The sequence below is a fragment of the Lepisosteus platostomus genome, chromosome 7, assembly GCF_059453375.1.
Source record: "Lepisosteus platostomus isolate fLepPlt1 chromosome 7, fLepPlt1.hap1, whole genome shotgun sequence".
NCBI classification, from domain to species: Eukaryota; Metazoa; Chordata; class Actinopteri; order Semionotiformes; family Lepisosteidae; genus Lepisosteus; species Lepisosteus platostomus.
The window spans coordinates 14,433,446-14,448,438 of record NC_142617.1 but is presented as its reverse complement, the minus strand read 5'-3'; the positions used below and the strand labels follow the sequence as shown (position 1 = coordinate 14,448,438).

At 38.6% G+C, this 14,993-nt stretch overlaps 1 protein-coding gene across 10 annotated transcripts in view; it reads right to left on the bottom strand.

Moving 5' to 3' along the window:
* The window catches only part of LOC148658349 (protein furry homolog), a 112,704-nt gene that overhangs the window by 75,893 nt on the left and 21,818 nt on the right, over positions 1-14,993 (bottom strand). For 6 of the 10 annotated variants that reach the window (XM_088639414.1, XM_088639415.1, XM_088639407.1 and 3 more), the window contains exon 2: positions 579-778. In XM_088639414.1, coding sequence (XP_088495540.1) covers positions 579-698 — 120 coding nt within the window. In that variant the 5' untranslated portion in view covers positions 699-778. Of the gene's footprint in view, positions 1-578; positions 779-4,825; positions 5,102-12,896; positions 13,535-14,993 lie in introns of those variants that run through there. The other 4 variants (XM_088639411.1, XM_088639412.1, XM_088639416.1 and 1 more) reach the window with 4 other exon arrangements.

Genomic DNA, 14,993 nt, shown 5'->3' with positions numbered 1-14,993 from the left:
CTTGTCAGAGGAAGACTCCAGGAATGAAATAGGGAGTTAGCTCAAATTACACAAAAAACAAATCTTGTAGCATGGCACTTAATTTCCAGCTATGCCTTATTAAACACAAAACTTCCTTTGATTATTAAGGTATTTTGTGTCCTCTCAATCCATAGAACAAGTATTTTTTTCTTTTTCTGCTTCAGTCTGCATTTCTCTTAATAGAATTAAGTAGCAACTGTAAAGGACAGTGAATCCTGTAATGTATTAGCATCACTTCTCAGTACTCATTTGGTTCCTGTGTTTTCTGATGTATCTGCTATGGAACCTAATAACCTTGATATTGCTTTCTTCTACATTTATTTTTAACATGCGTGCTTGCCAGAAAGTTGAATTGAGCTGTACAAGAAATAAATTTGTTTTTCTGTACAGATTAAAATAAGATTCATGACAGAAACTCATTAGGTTTGGAGAAGCACTTAAAAGAAGCACCCATAGGTCTTTGTAAGCTATCTGCTAGATTTGAGAGATACTCAGGGTGCTCCTGTCATTCTGAAAAGCAGCGGCTACTGAGAAGTCTGATTCGGCCCCGTGCTCACCAGGGGTTCGGCCATGATGATGCGGATCTTGCGTTCGGAGACCGTGGTGAAGTTGGCGAAGAGGCTCTTGAGGATGTACTCTCCCGGCTTGCTCTCCGGGTCGATGCTGATGGGCATCATGGCTGGAGGTCCCTTCTCGCCCTGCGTGCTGGAGGCTGGAGGAATGGGCGGCTTGCTGTATCCGTTACCTACCGGCGAGGCTAACGGGACAAAAAGAAGAATTCACTGTGAGTGCTGCAGAAAAAACACGGAAATATTAGCGTTCGTACAGAAAAGCGTTTATTTGGCTTTTCTGTATCTCACTTTGCTATTTGTATTGCTTGCATTTCATTCATACTGTAAATGTTTTTTTATAACCACTTGATCCAATACAGAGTCACGGGGGCAGCTGGAGTCTGTCCAGTTAAGCAACGGGAGCAAGGTGGGAGTCCATCTTAGGTCAGACGCACAGACGCAAGAACACAGACACACTCACACCAGGGCCAGCTTTCCCAGACGCCAATTATCCTGCCAGTATGTTTTTAGATTTTGGGAGCAAACCCTGGAGCAGCCAGAGGACACCCACGTGACCACGGGAAGAAGATACAAGCTCCATGCAGATAGCACCTCAAAAATTTAACTCTGGGCCCCAGCGCTGCAAGGAAACAATGCAAACATCTATGCCACTGAGCGATCTGCTTGCATTTCAGCTATGTGTAACTTTTGCAGGGTCCTTGTCACATCAAGATCTGAGTCAAACCAAAGCTCATTTCCACTGGCTGATGGCTGAGCTCTTTTCTCTTTTGCCACAATGAAAAAGAATCTTTTAAACAAAAACATTCATCATGTACTAGGCTTACAATTTGGGCAACAGTTAAATCTTCAGCAGTCTTATGTCAACATTTTGGTAGTTCTTTATTCTTTATATTATCTGAGATAGCTCCAAATCAGTTTGCTTACCAGTTTCTAAAACATAGATCAGCCTTTTATTTACAAAATAGTCTATGTTACCACACTGATATTAGTGATAGTGTTTGCTCTACTAGTCTACTTGTTTGACTTAACCTCTGTTTGGGCAAGAAAATGAAATAAGCAATAGCTTATTCACTTTTTTCTGCTTTAAAATGAAGATGTCATTGGCTTTCTAAGTGTATTTACAGTATACAGCCATTTGATCAGGTTCATTTCCAATGTACATATGGCAATAAATTCCTCTCCTCTCCACTCTCTTAAGTTTGTGCAATGGTGAAGCTGCTAAGTTGTTCTTTACCATGCCAAAAAGGTACAATTTTTGTATTTTACTTACAGTTACAAAAATAGAAATTGAACATATCTACAGATACTCTTAAGCTATTTTTGAAAGCTTGAAATGGTTATTGGCCATTTTAAATTTGTCTAATGTTTAAAAATACAGAATAAGCTAAAACAGCTCCACAATAAATATAAATATAAATTTTAAATGTTTATGGTATAAAATAAGATACTGACACTGAAATCTATACCACCCATGCAGTGCTTCGATGCTTAAAAATACAGTATAATAACTTAAATTAAATGTCTGAAACATAAAACAAGATATAAATAACATTTATATGTTAAGAGCGTATGATAAAATATATTCTTTTAAGTTGTGGAGTGACTAACAATTTGGAATTTTTAAAAGCTAATTACATGTGCGTTTACAGTTGAACTGATGGATCTTCACTTATGCATATGAATAAATCCCTCTCCAAGCAAAAGTGAATCAAGTGCTAGATTTCTACGTTCCCTTTGGCACCTCTGCTTGTGTGTTTTCGCACTGTGCAAAGCCGAACTTCAACACTTTTTTAGTTCAATACTCAATCATATGAATTCAAACCAGGCAGCCTAAAAAATGGACGAGAACAAACCATTTATCACTTTATAGTGTAAAGGGTCGCAGTGAAAAACAAACTTACAACTTTACCACTGGTTTCTATTTTCTACTGAAAATGACGAAATGATACTATGGGACTGATTTCTGCAACGTAAAAAAAATGTAATAATAGTAATAAAATCTGACAACCAAAATCAGAAAAATAAGACAATGCTATAACCTAGAAAGTTCAGAAAAGAGGAAAAATAGTCAAGTTTTCTTAATTTATTTATCAGATTAGCACTTGCTTTTATTTCACACAAACAAAACTAACAACACAAGCTACAAATTTACATCTGGTTCACTGAAAACGGCTTTTGTGTTAACCATAGGACTTGCAGCATTGGAGACCAAGGCAATCAGACCCACTTCTCAGCAACGAATCCCAACTTACAGCACACTGGATCACAGAACCTCAAAAGCTGTGATTATTTTGCAGTATGTTTTAAAAGTAGGATTACAGTCTTCTGGATGTATTTACATCCAACACTTCACTGTGCTGTGGTGTTAAATCTAAAATTTGGTCATTCTTATTCTACAAAATGAGGAATAGCATGTCTGCTTATAACAAGAAGAATTCCTCTATTAGACCTGCCTATGCTTTGTCACTGGCAGCTAATGGCCCTTCCACTGTAATCCTCTGTGACAGCAGTGAAGGTGACATCATCACCTTCGGGACAAATAATAAGTCTTCATTTCCCTAGTGATACCAGCGGCTCCCATTGTGCAGGTGAGTGATTCCAAGGGTTTAGGATGACTTGTCATATCACGCTCGTTCTGGTTCAGCTAATCTCCTGACTTTCTACAACCTCACCAATTTCCATATATAATTACTGACACTGACAACGAGAAAGAGTTCTAGTTTATTACTTACATGCCTTTAATAACACAGTGGAAAAAAATCACCCGGTTACCTGCACTAATTTAAAACCTTGCCTATGATGAAGCTGAAATTTTAAACGAATAACTACTATTCTAATGTACTAATGCTAACTATCTTTAAGCTGCTAAGCAAATGGGCTCAATGGGCTGAGTGGCTTCCTCTTGTTAGTAACCGTTCTTATATTTTACAATATCTGTACAAACAATGGACTACAGCCCTCAAGGATCAGGGAATTATTGTATTGTCTACACCCATCCTTTTCAGAGTGACCTGCAGGATGAGAAAATGAATTAATTCTGGTTTCTGAGAAGCCACTAGGTACAGCATAAACTTTATTTTGTTATAGCTGCAACAGTTTGTAAAACTCAGTGGATGAGAAGTAGCAGCAAACGTCCGCTGCGAAGAAATGTGCTCAAGTCTTCTAAATGAAGCACTTGTTCGAGTCCTGCAAAGGTTTGGCTGTTAACTCTTTTCACTTTCCGCATCTGAATTCACCTTGGCGCTGCCGAAGAAAGGCAGTAAACAATGATTTACAGTGTGTAAAAAATGGACTTAAAAGATCCCAAGTGTAATTCCGCAAAATCTGAACAAACTAGACCTACATAACAAACATACAGATTTTTTAACCAGAAATCTGAACTCATTACAAAGAAAATAAAATTAACCTTGCTCTTGCTTGTTATTCACACATTTTGTCTACTTTTACTGTAGTTATAAATAAAAGCTACTTTAGTAACACAAACAACCAACCTTACATAAACTTAGGGGCTTTAAAGCACCACAAATAAGTATTAGACCAAACACCATTTTATTTTTAATGGTACTCAGTGTAGTTTAAAAGCATCAGACACATTAAAGTACCTAGACAGTTTACTAATAAATATCTAGACCTTATTGTTTTTAATTTGGCTTATAAATTGATTTAATTTAATCTTTTAATTTGCTGTTCTTATTTCTGTGTGAGACAGGAAAACAATAATTTATTTGATCTTAAATCATATGTTGTAGATGAGGAACTTTCACAAATGAAGTCTGGTCCTTTCAAAGTTCTTAAAAATGTAGAAAATAGAACATTGAATCAGCACTGCATTTAACTCATCATTGTGTGAATGTCAAATATGCAGAAAACCTTCTGAGTTAATTTATGTTCCTCATACTACTATAATTTCTTAATTTAACGCCTACGCTGGAAACAATACCAGAAACTAATCTAAAAATAAACTGGCTTATTTCACATTTGACTCTCCACAACAGAAAACAGACCAGGGAATTCCAAAAATACCATCCTTGCAAAATAAACACACTGCAATACATGAGAACATCGTGGGCTGTTCTACAGAATTTAACCAAAATTTGTAGCAAATGAGCGCAGACAGAGCTGTTCCCCACAGTACAGTATATTGCAATATAACCTCTGTGGAATCCCCAAAGTGTGAACTCCCTCACTCAGTTAGGAGGGAGATGAGTGTAGAACACAAGCTCTGTACCTACCCAGCCCTTTTATAAAGCTGATAACACTGGCCTTGCTCCAACAGGCTGCAGTAACCTCCATTTGATACAGTATCCAATAAGTCCCAAGCACTACTGTTCCATACGGTCTTCCTCCTCAATTGCCGTTAGCCTTTTCTTTAGGAAATCCATTTGTATCTTAGCAAGAAAGCTCTGAGCATTCTTGTATAAGCACGGCCAATGCAAACCTCTGTTAAAGTAACAGGCTGGTGCCGTAGCTCACTTTGCCTTGTGATCAGCCTATGTCTTCCAAGAGTGAAGGTCAGGGAAGAATTTTTAGCTGAGGCACCACAGTGTGACGAGGTACAACATGCACACTGGCATAGTTACGTTACTATATTTATCCACAAGTACACACTATACTGACAGATTAGCCCAACCACTCTGAGCACCCCAAGCATGAGGCACACTATTACAGTGTGAAAACCCTCAGCCAAACGCCTTGCTCAGCCTCCACAGCACAAGGGCTACAAGGGTTTTCCACAGGGACACCAAGCCATTATTCAGCACCTTCACAGAAAACCTTGTTTAAACCTGGTCCTGAAAGCTGAACATGTTCCCTGGACTCTAATACCAAAAGAAAAAAAAATCTGAAAACCTGAGAAAAAAATGAAGTGGGGAGGGAATGGTACTGTATATACTTCGGTACAGTATATGAGCTCTGACGATATGCTTTAAACAGCATTTTGACATTTAAACACTAATCAAACTAGCTTTGCTGCCACATTTCTGAATGAAAATACACAACTGAACACTAGAATTCACTTAGAGAATAACCTTTTGACAGGGAATAAAACATGTTTGCAGCATTCATCTGTAATTAGAGGTTCTCAGAAGGAAAAAACAGGAATACAAAACTGTCTCTCAAATATTACAGGCTAGGTACAGGTGGGTATTTCACCATGAAACGTAAGCGAGGATACTGATATTATTAATCAACTGACATATTTACTGTATAAACAAAGACTTACATTTGTACTCTTTTAAACCGCTGAGTATTTTACTGGAGTAACCTGGAGAAACCTGGGCGATAAGCCTGAGTTTAGGGTCCAGAAATGCTAATCACAGCTCCCATCAGCATAACAGCCAAAATTATTACTTCTGCCTTGTACTGTACCATAACAATAGTTCATGCTGTGATTGCGGTATAAAGCAGGAGTACTGTATTTCTTCTGTGGATCAGGAAGATTTGTGCCAAAACCATCTGAAGATATTCTTCACTGTGTACTGGACTCAAAAGTAAACTCAGGTACAACCACAATTCATTTAGTTCCCCTGCTGTGCTCATCTCTTTGCCCTGTTTAATTTCAAAGGCATGGAACTTCACACCTCTTTTTGTGTTTGTTTTTGTGAACCTGCACAATGTTACAGTATGAGTCAACAAAGTGGCCTTTTGTTGCAACAAAAGTTTCAACTGCTCACCAAAAAAACTTCAGAACTTTTCAGAATGTTTTCACGTGCAAACCAGGCAACTTGAAAAGACTTATGCTCAAACATACTGTAAAGTGAGCTTTGAAGAGCCCTGCTCTTTTATCTACTTCTGGTTGGGTAGTACTAAAAAGGAAAAGGAAAGAAATCTTTAGAGGCTACTGAGAAAGTTGCTTTATATTTATTACAAATGACTTCAGCCTTTAAAACATTTCCTCTTTTTCATAGCAGTAGCACCCATAAAGCCTTTTCTTTTTATTGAGAATAGTTTCACAATTTAATGTGGAACTATTGGACTTCAAATGGCTAATGAGGAATTCAGCCTGTTTCCTAATAATCACAAAATAAAGTTGTGCTTATTCTGCGTTGCCTTATCATATTTTATTAAAGCTGTATCCCTTGATTTTTGCTTGTTATTGTATTTTTGTCACATCACTATGTAACATTAAAATAAGGTGTCAACAGAGGCATAATGGTTTCGATATTTTTAACTACATATAAGTTAATAAAATCTAAACTTATTTTTAAAGACCAGAGTACATTAGACACAATTATTTCTAGAATTTATGGATTTTTGTCAATTGTTTTTTGTTAAACATCTGTGCAGTAGAACAGTCTGAATTTAATTTAACCTGAGTAACCAGTTAATTATCTGCAGTGTTTGTCCGAATGGTCAAAACAAAGATTGTTTGCCTTGATATAAACCCTGCAGGACTAGGTCTCCCCAGTTCCAAGCTCTTTAAGGATTAGCTGCCATCAACAAGGGACACGCCTGTAAAATTCAAATTAAAGATGAGCGCAGCCTTAATTAACCACAGTGATGGGGAAGTCAAATTCTGTATGGTTTAAGAAGCAGCTTTTATAGTATTCTATCTCTCGATATCCTTTTAAAAATTGGATACTGATCTGAGTAACTGAGAGTAATATTTATAGGCAGAACAATCCCTCCATGGATTTCAAGAAAAATAATGATTTCAAGACAAGAAGAGATGCTATTTGTTTTTTTCTCATGCATATGAAAAGCTTACTTCGTGAAAGAACAAGCCGCAGCTGAATACAAGCCAGGTCTATCAAGTCACATGCTGGACAGCTTTACTTTCACTGAAGGTCTTGTATGTTTAGAAGTCTTCATTAATTTTCAATTCCAAGCAGATATTTAAACTGATTCTCTCCCTGTCCTACTGTGTACAGTCTAGGGGTTTAATAGCACAAAGCACAGCACGAAGAGCACCGCGGAAATGAAAAGCCAGGCACAGGAGTTAGGAAATGTCAGGCTACACTGCAGCATGACTCAGGGTTCAGTTCTAGCTTGGGGCACCTGACTGCGGGGCCAGTATGTTTTTCCAGGGGCTTCCTCCTACTTCCCAAAGACACGAAGGTTAGATCTCTCTAAACTGTCCTTTTCCAAGGGAGGTTCAAGAAGTCTGCACACCCCAGGAGGTCTGTCACCAGTAAAACCAGCGGCACAATGGCTGCTTTGTCGGCTTTGAAGCCGTTGATGTCATCCTGGCACACGTGGTGCAGCTCGCTGGGGAATCCCCAGGGTGAAAGTGGTGTGTGTGAGTGTCAAGCACTCATGGACTACAAGGCTTGACCCCAAGGTGTGTGGAAAAAAATTCAGGCAGCCATTGAGGACAGCCACCGGTACTGGCTATGGGACAGCAGAGAAACAGAACTAAATGAGCATGAGGGGCAGAATGGACTCGTCTCCTTAGTGGCTTTTCTGATACTTAAGAAACATAAGCAACAGGACTGCCAGGGTGTGAGTTGTGGAGGTTTCTATGAGTTAGTTTTGGAGGCCAAGAAAGTAAGGCGCAAGACAGAACACTACAGAATTATTCAACTAATCAATCACTGGTTTAGCAATTTCAAAAAATCCTTCACATCCTTCACAGCACAGCCAATTATTTTCAAAAGCATTCAGAAAAGCAAATATTTGTATAAAATAAAAAAAACAATTTTTTTAACTCTAAAACTTACTTTCAGAAAAGCTGCACAAGCCAGTTGTGGCTGTACAAAATTAGTTGTGGTTCAAAAGATCTTGAGGGGCCTTTAAATCTTTTTAATCTCAAAGAAAAATTATTTATTGTATTAATTTAATTTAAATTAATTTATGTGATATGAAACGGAATAATAAAAATAATAATAACCATCATCATCATTAGTTGGTATTAATTCAAGAAAAGGTCCTGATCACTACACTGTACAAGATCCCATGATGCTTTTCAAAATAGTAGTGTCCTCATAAATTGTACTTTGGGTTTGTACAATCTTACCTTCCTAAATTTCCCCTTCATTTCATTGGTGAGGATGCTTGTGAAACCAGTGTTTCTGCGTCGTGGGGCTGCTGGCACATAATGACAGCCTCACATCGCCTGTGCAAGTGCTGCACTTCAGTTGTGGATGAAGTGTTTCTCCTTCCTACTGTCTATGTAAAGTGCTTTCAGATCCTTTGGGATGAAAAGTTCTATAGAAATTCAAGAAACTATTAAATAATAAATGAATATGGTTCTGTGGGCAGGTACAGAACAGCTACAGTATAATAACATTTCCATTTGAGAACTCAATAAAATCTGCTTCCTTCCCATGACTGGCACTGTAGACACAAAAGTCTGAAAAAAATCGCACAGTACGTGATTCTGGATGACTATGCACATGTGCTCTGTCTCTTGGAACTTAATTACGCATTTACATCCCTCAAAATGGCCCAATTAATGATGCTCCGATAAAACAAGTGACACATTCTGTAATTTCCATGCATTCTTTACATTCCTGAGTCCTTCGGTGAGGAATGACAGAAATGGTGATGCACGCTCACTTCTGCCTTGTTAGAATCCGGACAAATGAGCAAGTAATCTGAACACATCAGTACTGTAGGTACACTGTGTTTGGACAATGGTGAATTTTTCAAAACAAGTTTAACATGGTGTTAAAATACTGACTAGACACAAACTTGAATTCTACCTCAAAATTGCTTAAGAACAAAAAGAGTGGGGAAAGCAGGACAGAAGTGAAAGATAGAGCCTCACTGTATGCTTTGATCCCAGAACACTAAAACATTACACTCTTGTCCATACAGAAAACGTGACTGTAATCGCAAAAGAAGAGCTTGATGCCCTGATAACCCAAAAAAGATTATTTGCCACCTATTTCACATATCAAAGGAAAATCTTATTTCACTCCCTTTAGTTTGCATTCCAATTAGAATGCTCAGACTATTAAAAGATTTTTCAAAGTACTGAATATGATTTGCCTTTGGCTAGAATTCAGCTTTCAGGCATCAACTATTATCGTGAGATCTGTTCTAGGTACATTTTTTACATCTTTCAAAATGTTAAGATCATTCAGATGATACTGCACATGAAACTCTTAAAAATAGCTGAAAAATAATCATTTGTTTAATTAAATGAGGGCTTGAAATGGTGTTAAAATCTATGGACTGTGAAGCATCCTGCTTATTTTTTATTACAATGACTCCCTGTTCTACTTATATACTACTTACATACTACTACATAAAAATAACCTAAAATAATCAAGAGCTAAATAGTAATTACTACGCCCCAGGTAGTGAATCACAGAGACCTGCTTTAGTGTTTCAAACAAGACATGTCTAAGCATGAGAATATATACTTAAATTTCTTTCTTTCGTTTATTCAGATCAATATTTTGAGAGGAAGCATTTACTCTAACAGCAAGTTTCAGGTCTATCTCCTCCAAGGTTTTTTGCGAAAAAGAATCTATGTCAGGACCGAGAATCCTGCCAGAAATAAACAGCGTGATAATGTCTGAAACAACTCCCTGTCCCATCCCTCAACCCACTCCAAATTGCTGTGAGAATGAAGCTGAGAAGCTGTTTACAAAGACTGTAGGTGTCAAGAAGACAGCATGGCTAACAGGCTCGCTTTCAGCACTAGGCACTGGATTATACTGAGAAACCACATGTGACACTGGAAACAAGAGGTTTGCTCAGTCGCAAGGAACATTACATCATCACCCTCTTAAAGGCCTGTGAATACTGTGCTGCTCCCTAGAGGACAATATTGTAGGAATAACACCCTGTACATCTTGTGGTCTATGTCTTCCCCCATCCACAGATGACACCAACCTGGGAAAACAACAACGTCCTGCTCAATACTAAACAAGAGACAAGGTGGAATTTGAGTGTTCACCTGTTTTAACACACAGATTTTAACATATTTTACTGGGTTTCTTTGTTTATTCCACATTTCACAAGGGATAAAGATAAGTTACATGCATTCTTAAGCAAGGGAAATTAAGGTCAAAGAAAAACACAGACAAAATTAAGGATGTACCCGTATTTCATATATACTGTATTTTAACCTGGTAAGAAACAATTAATCAGTAAAGACGACATGAGCTGCCAAACTCAAACTGCATTTATTTACAATTATTACAAGAAGGGGTGTAACCCCCCGTTAAAAGGCTGTAAATATATTTCTTATTACTGTTCAAAAAGGAAAGTAACATATTCTTGTCTATACCTTAACCTTTTAGAAATCTCTTCACTCTGTTATGTTCCACATCTATAGGAAAAGAAGTTAAAAAAAGATTTATGATAGAGGGGCAGCTTTCAAGGGATATTTTTATCCTCTCAGTCATTTAGTAGTATAAGCCTTCACAATTTTAATAAGCTGCTTTGTGGAAATCTGGTGGAACCCAAAACACAAGCTGAAGTACTGTTTGAGCCTACAGCCAGATGTTCTCAGCTGAATAAATTGTTTGTATAAGTTTATGGGAGGATCACTACTGAATTGGCTGGCTCTGTTTTCAGGACTTCTGAAGTCATTAACACTGCTGCACAGAACAGACTGGAACTGTATGTCTTAAGAAAAAACAATCACATGGGTTTGAATTTCCAGTTGGAGGTGGCGCAGGCAGGGAAAGAACCAAGCACAATAGAATCTGGAGATTAAGATCAACAGCCTCAGTACACGAAAAGGTGAAAGAGCTATTCCAGGTACAGTATTTCGTTGCTGAGTGATGCACTGAGATTTTGATCTTAATGGCACTTGGCATTAAGTCGTGAGGTGTTAGTGCACCTGCATGATGTGAAAACCAGTTAAAAATCTAAAAGCATTACAAACCACTGATCAAATCAACATCTTAATCACAGTGCTCCAACCAGGTTTGCGATTCATACTGCACAAGTTTCTGTATTTGTCCTAACATAAGAGTCTAATGATACAGATCTAACCAAACTGCACATCTGTTCTGGCAATCAATGTTTTAAGATCTTTCAAATAACCATTAATGTCATTCCAGACAATTTTCATATGTCATGTGAGGATGCGGATGGCTACATTTGTTCGACAACATGTAATTTTCAGTACTGATAATACAAGAATAAAACACAGAACAATATTAAAAGGAAAAGGTGCCTCATTTAAAAAAAAAAATCCTTCACTAATTCCTAATTCTATTGTGTTGCATAATGCACTTGGCTATTATTCCACTTTAAACCTTTGTCTGGGAGAGAGGTGAAAACACAAACACTAATCTTTCTGTGCAGCTCACCCACTGAGCCTATGGGCTGTGAGGAAAACTGTCATCAAAGCGCTTCAGAAAAGAGAAATCCAATCACTCAATAGGCTGAGTCCTTTGGGAAATATGAATGAAGATCATCTCAGTTCAAGGTGAAAATGGATAATTGAAATATTCCTAGAGATGGTAAGCAACAGATTTGTTCTAGTTCTCTACGTGAATGTTCAGAAAATACACAAGAAGCACTACTGTATACTGCGTGCTTCCCTTTATCATAACAACAGACTGTCATTTTAGCACTGCAACAATTCTTTGAACGTCAGCATGTGTCTTCAGATTGCAGTAAGTTAAATAGAAGCTATTAAAATTAAGTTCTATCATTCATTGACAATGCATAAAACACGTTAAATTTAGTTTCTAAATGAGTCATCAATAAAATAGTAAAATATACTGTATATATATGAGAATGAATTTTAGGCATGCAATATACATTTGTGCATAGAATGAATAAACACATGGAAAAAGACAGAATGACAGTGAAACAGATAGTTGTTTCAACACATCCATAGCTAAAAAGATCTTCTTCCTTGCCCTTCTCGTTAGGTAAAACCACCATTTTCAATGACGATCACTAGGTCACAGAAATGTAAACAAAACAATCGTCTTCCAACAGGAAATAATTCCCAAACACCTACACAGTGTGCACTTAAGAAATCATACCTGCCATGCAGCTCTCCACCTAACTTTCATGTTATTATGATTATTTTGCCCTCTATGTTAATCCTGATAACATCAGAAAAGGAAATACTGGATTCTGGACCAGGGTATTACACAAGGGTCAGCTACGCAGAGTGCTCTGTATGTAATCAAGCCGAATTTAGTCTAATCCCATTACTCAGTCTTTGCACGTAATAAGAGCTATTTACATCTATGACATTCGGATGTGGTAGAAGCAGCCGGAAGCAAAAAAAAAATTTCAATTTAATGATCTCATGCAGTGGTCATCAATTCCTTTATTTTAAAACATACACAGTAATGTTTTTTTTTTCCTTAGTGCTAATGTTAAAATGAAAAACGAAAAGCAAAGCCACCCATGAACTGAAGAGCCTTGCAGTTTACTCACTAGTGCTCCAGGATTTTAGCAGGGATTTGATGCTGATTTCAAAGAAGCCTGAATCTTGCTGGCTGGCCATGTCTGCAGCATACAAAGACGCTTCTGTGCTCCTCCAGCGGTGCGAGAGGCAGGTAGCGTGGGCACGTCTGTGCTGGTGTCACTGCTGACTGATGAGAGGATCAGGAAGGGAAGAGGTAGCCCCTGTACTGGTCCCCTGGCGGTCAGTACCCTCCTGCAGCAGCAGCGATGTGCTCCCCTTTAAATATCTCGCGCCAGCTCGGGCGAGGAACCAATCCTCTTAATGCAGGCTCTTAATAAGCAATGTAATTTGTCTGTGGCCTGGGCTGGTCAGGAGGTCCTCCATCTCCAAGCATGCTCTTGTTCACGGTTCCGCGCCCCGGCAGGATAACGGGGTGTTAGGTCCGCTCCTTGAAGTGGATCAGAACTGACAAGTTCACTGCATGCCAGCAGCTCGGCCGCAGCAATCAGAGAAGGAGCTGAGCTGCGCGGGATGATTTCACAAACCTGCTCTGACAGATACTCAGGCACTAGCTCGGATTCCACACTGAGAAAGGCACCGGTGAATGGCTGATATGCTGTTGTTGTTGTTGGTGGTGGTGGTGGGTTTTTTTTTCTGCTGTTGCAGGAATTTCACAGGTTCTGTCTCTCTCTGCTATTTAGATAACCCCCACCCCCCTCCCCAAATGAATACAGTGTGTGTGTGCACTGTGGTCTGCCCCTTCCTCTCACAGCCTGTCTCCAAGCACAACATGCTGAATTATACACAACTGCATCATGCTGCAGTAAAGCTGAGCTGCACCCATATATCTGCTTGCAGTGACGTTAAAAAGCCCATCACTCAGCCCAGTCCCTTGAGAGAAAGAGAGAGAGAGAAAGAGACGGAAACACGGAGAGAGAGCACTTACAGCAACAACATTCTGTTAAGCTTTACTCCCCTTTTTTTCCCGTCCTTGTTATTCCACTGCTACTGTAAATATCTCAGCCTCGTTAAAATACACCGGAGCCAAGCTTGTTTTTTCTGCATGAGCTGTTGTGGAGGCGGGGATGCAGTACAGTATTAAACAAAAAAACGAAGGCAGCAAAAAACAGCAGGCTGAACCAGATATAATAACGCTCTTTTTTTTTCAATTTACAGTTCTCCTACCTCAAGTACTCATCCTGATGGATGGTAGAGCTGTAGTAAACACCACATTTCATGCATTCAAAATAGGGGCTGGGGCATTTTTGTTTTACGAATTTGGTATATGACATCTTCTTTTCACAGTGTTTGTTAAGCTCCAAAAAAACTGGGACTGGATAATGACATCATTTTTTTAGATACACTAACTGATTCATCATCCTCCAGCAGATTTCTTTTTTCGGGAAACATTAATAAAAGTATGTTTCAATAGTACATGCAAGCAAGCTGGTGATGATATCATTCACCTCTGAGGGAATGGCATTGCTTCTGCAAAGAAAGTTCTCTCAGGTACTGCTGACACCCCTGTTTCAGGAAAACAAATTCTAGCGAGCAAATGTGAGATCAGCAATCTAGCAAGCAGCACTAAAGAGTACACAATTCTCATAAAGAGAAAAGGCAATTTGATTTTTTTGTGGTGACACCTATTCAAATACCTCAAGGAGAAACACAATCTTTGACACACTCCTTTGTCACACAGCTGCCTGTGTACAATACACTCTTGTCTATTGTTACTGAGGTGTATCTGCTACACCTTACATTAAACCACAATAGCATGCCTTTTTTTTGAGCATGTGACTGGGAAATGAATCAGGGGATAAAAAAAAAATTCTGAGCCTTGCCTTGGCCAGCTGTGCCATGAACAAAGACAGATCTCTAGTGTGATGCATTTGTGAGACTCTTCAGCATTCGGCTCACAAGAACAACACAATACCAACTTCATCCTCCACAGTATCACAAAGCACTGCACCAGTCTCTGTCCTGACTGCCTTATGACAATGCAGGTGACCTCTCAAGGCAGCTACGTAGACTTCATTACATAATCTCCTTGAATTTCTTTATTGTGCTGCAGTAAAAAAAAAAAGCAATCTCTGCTGGGCTGGTTGTCATTAAATTAGTATTCATGA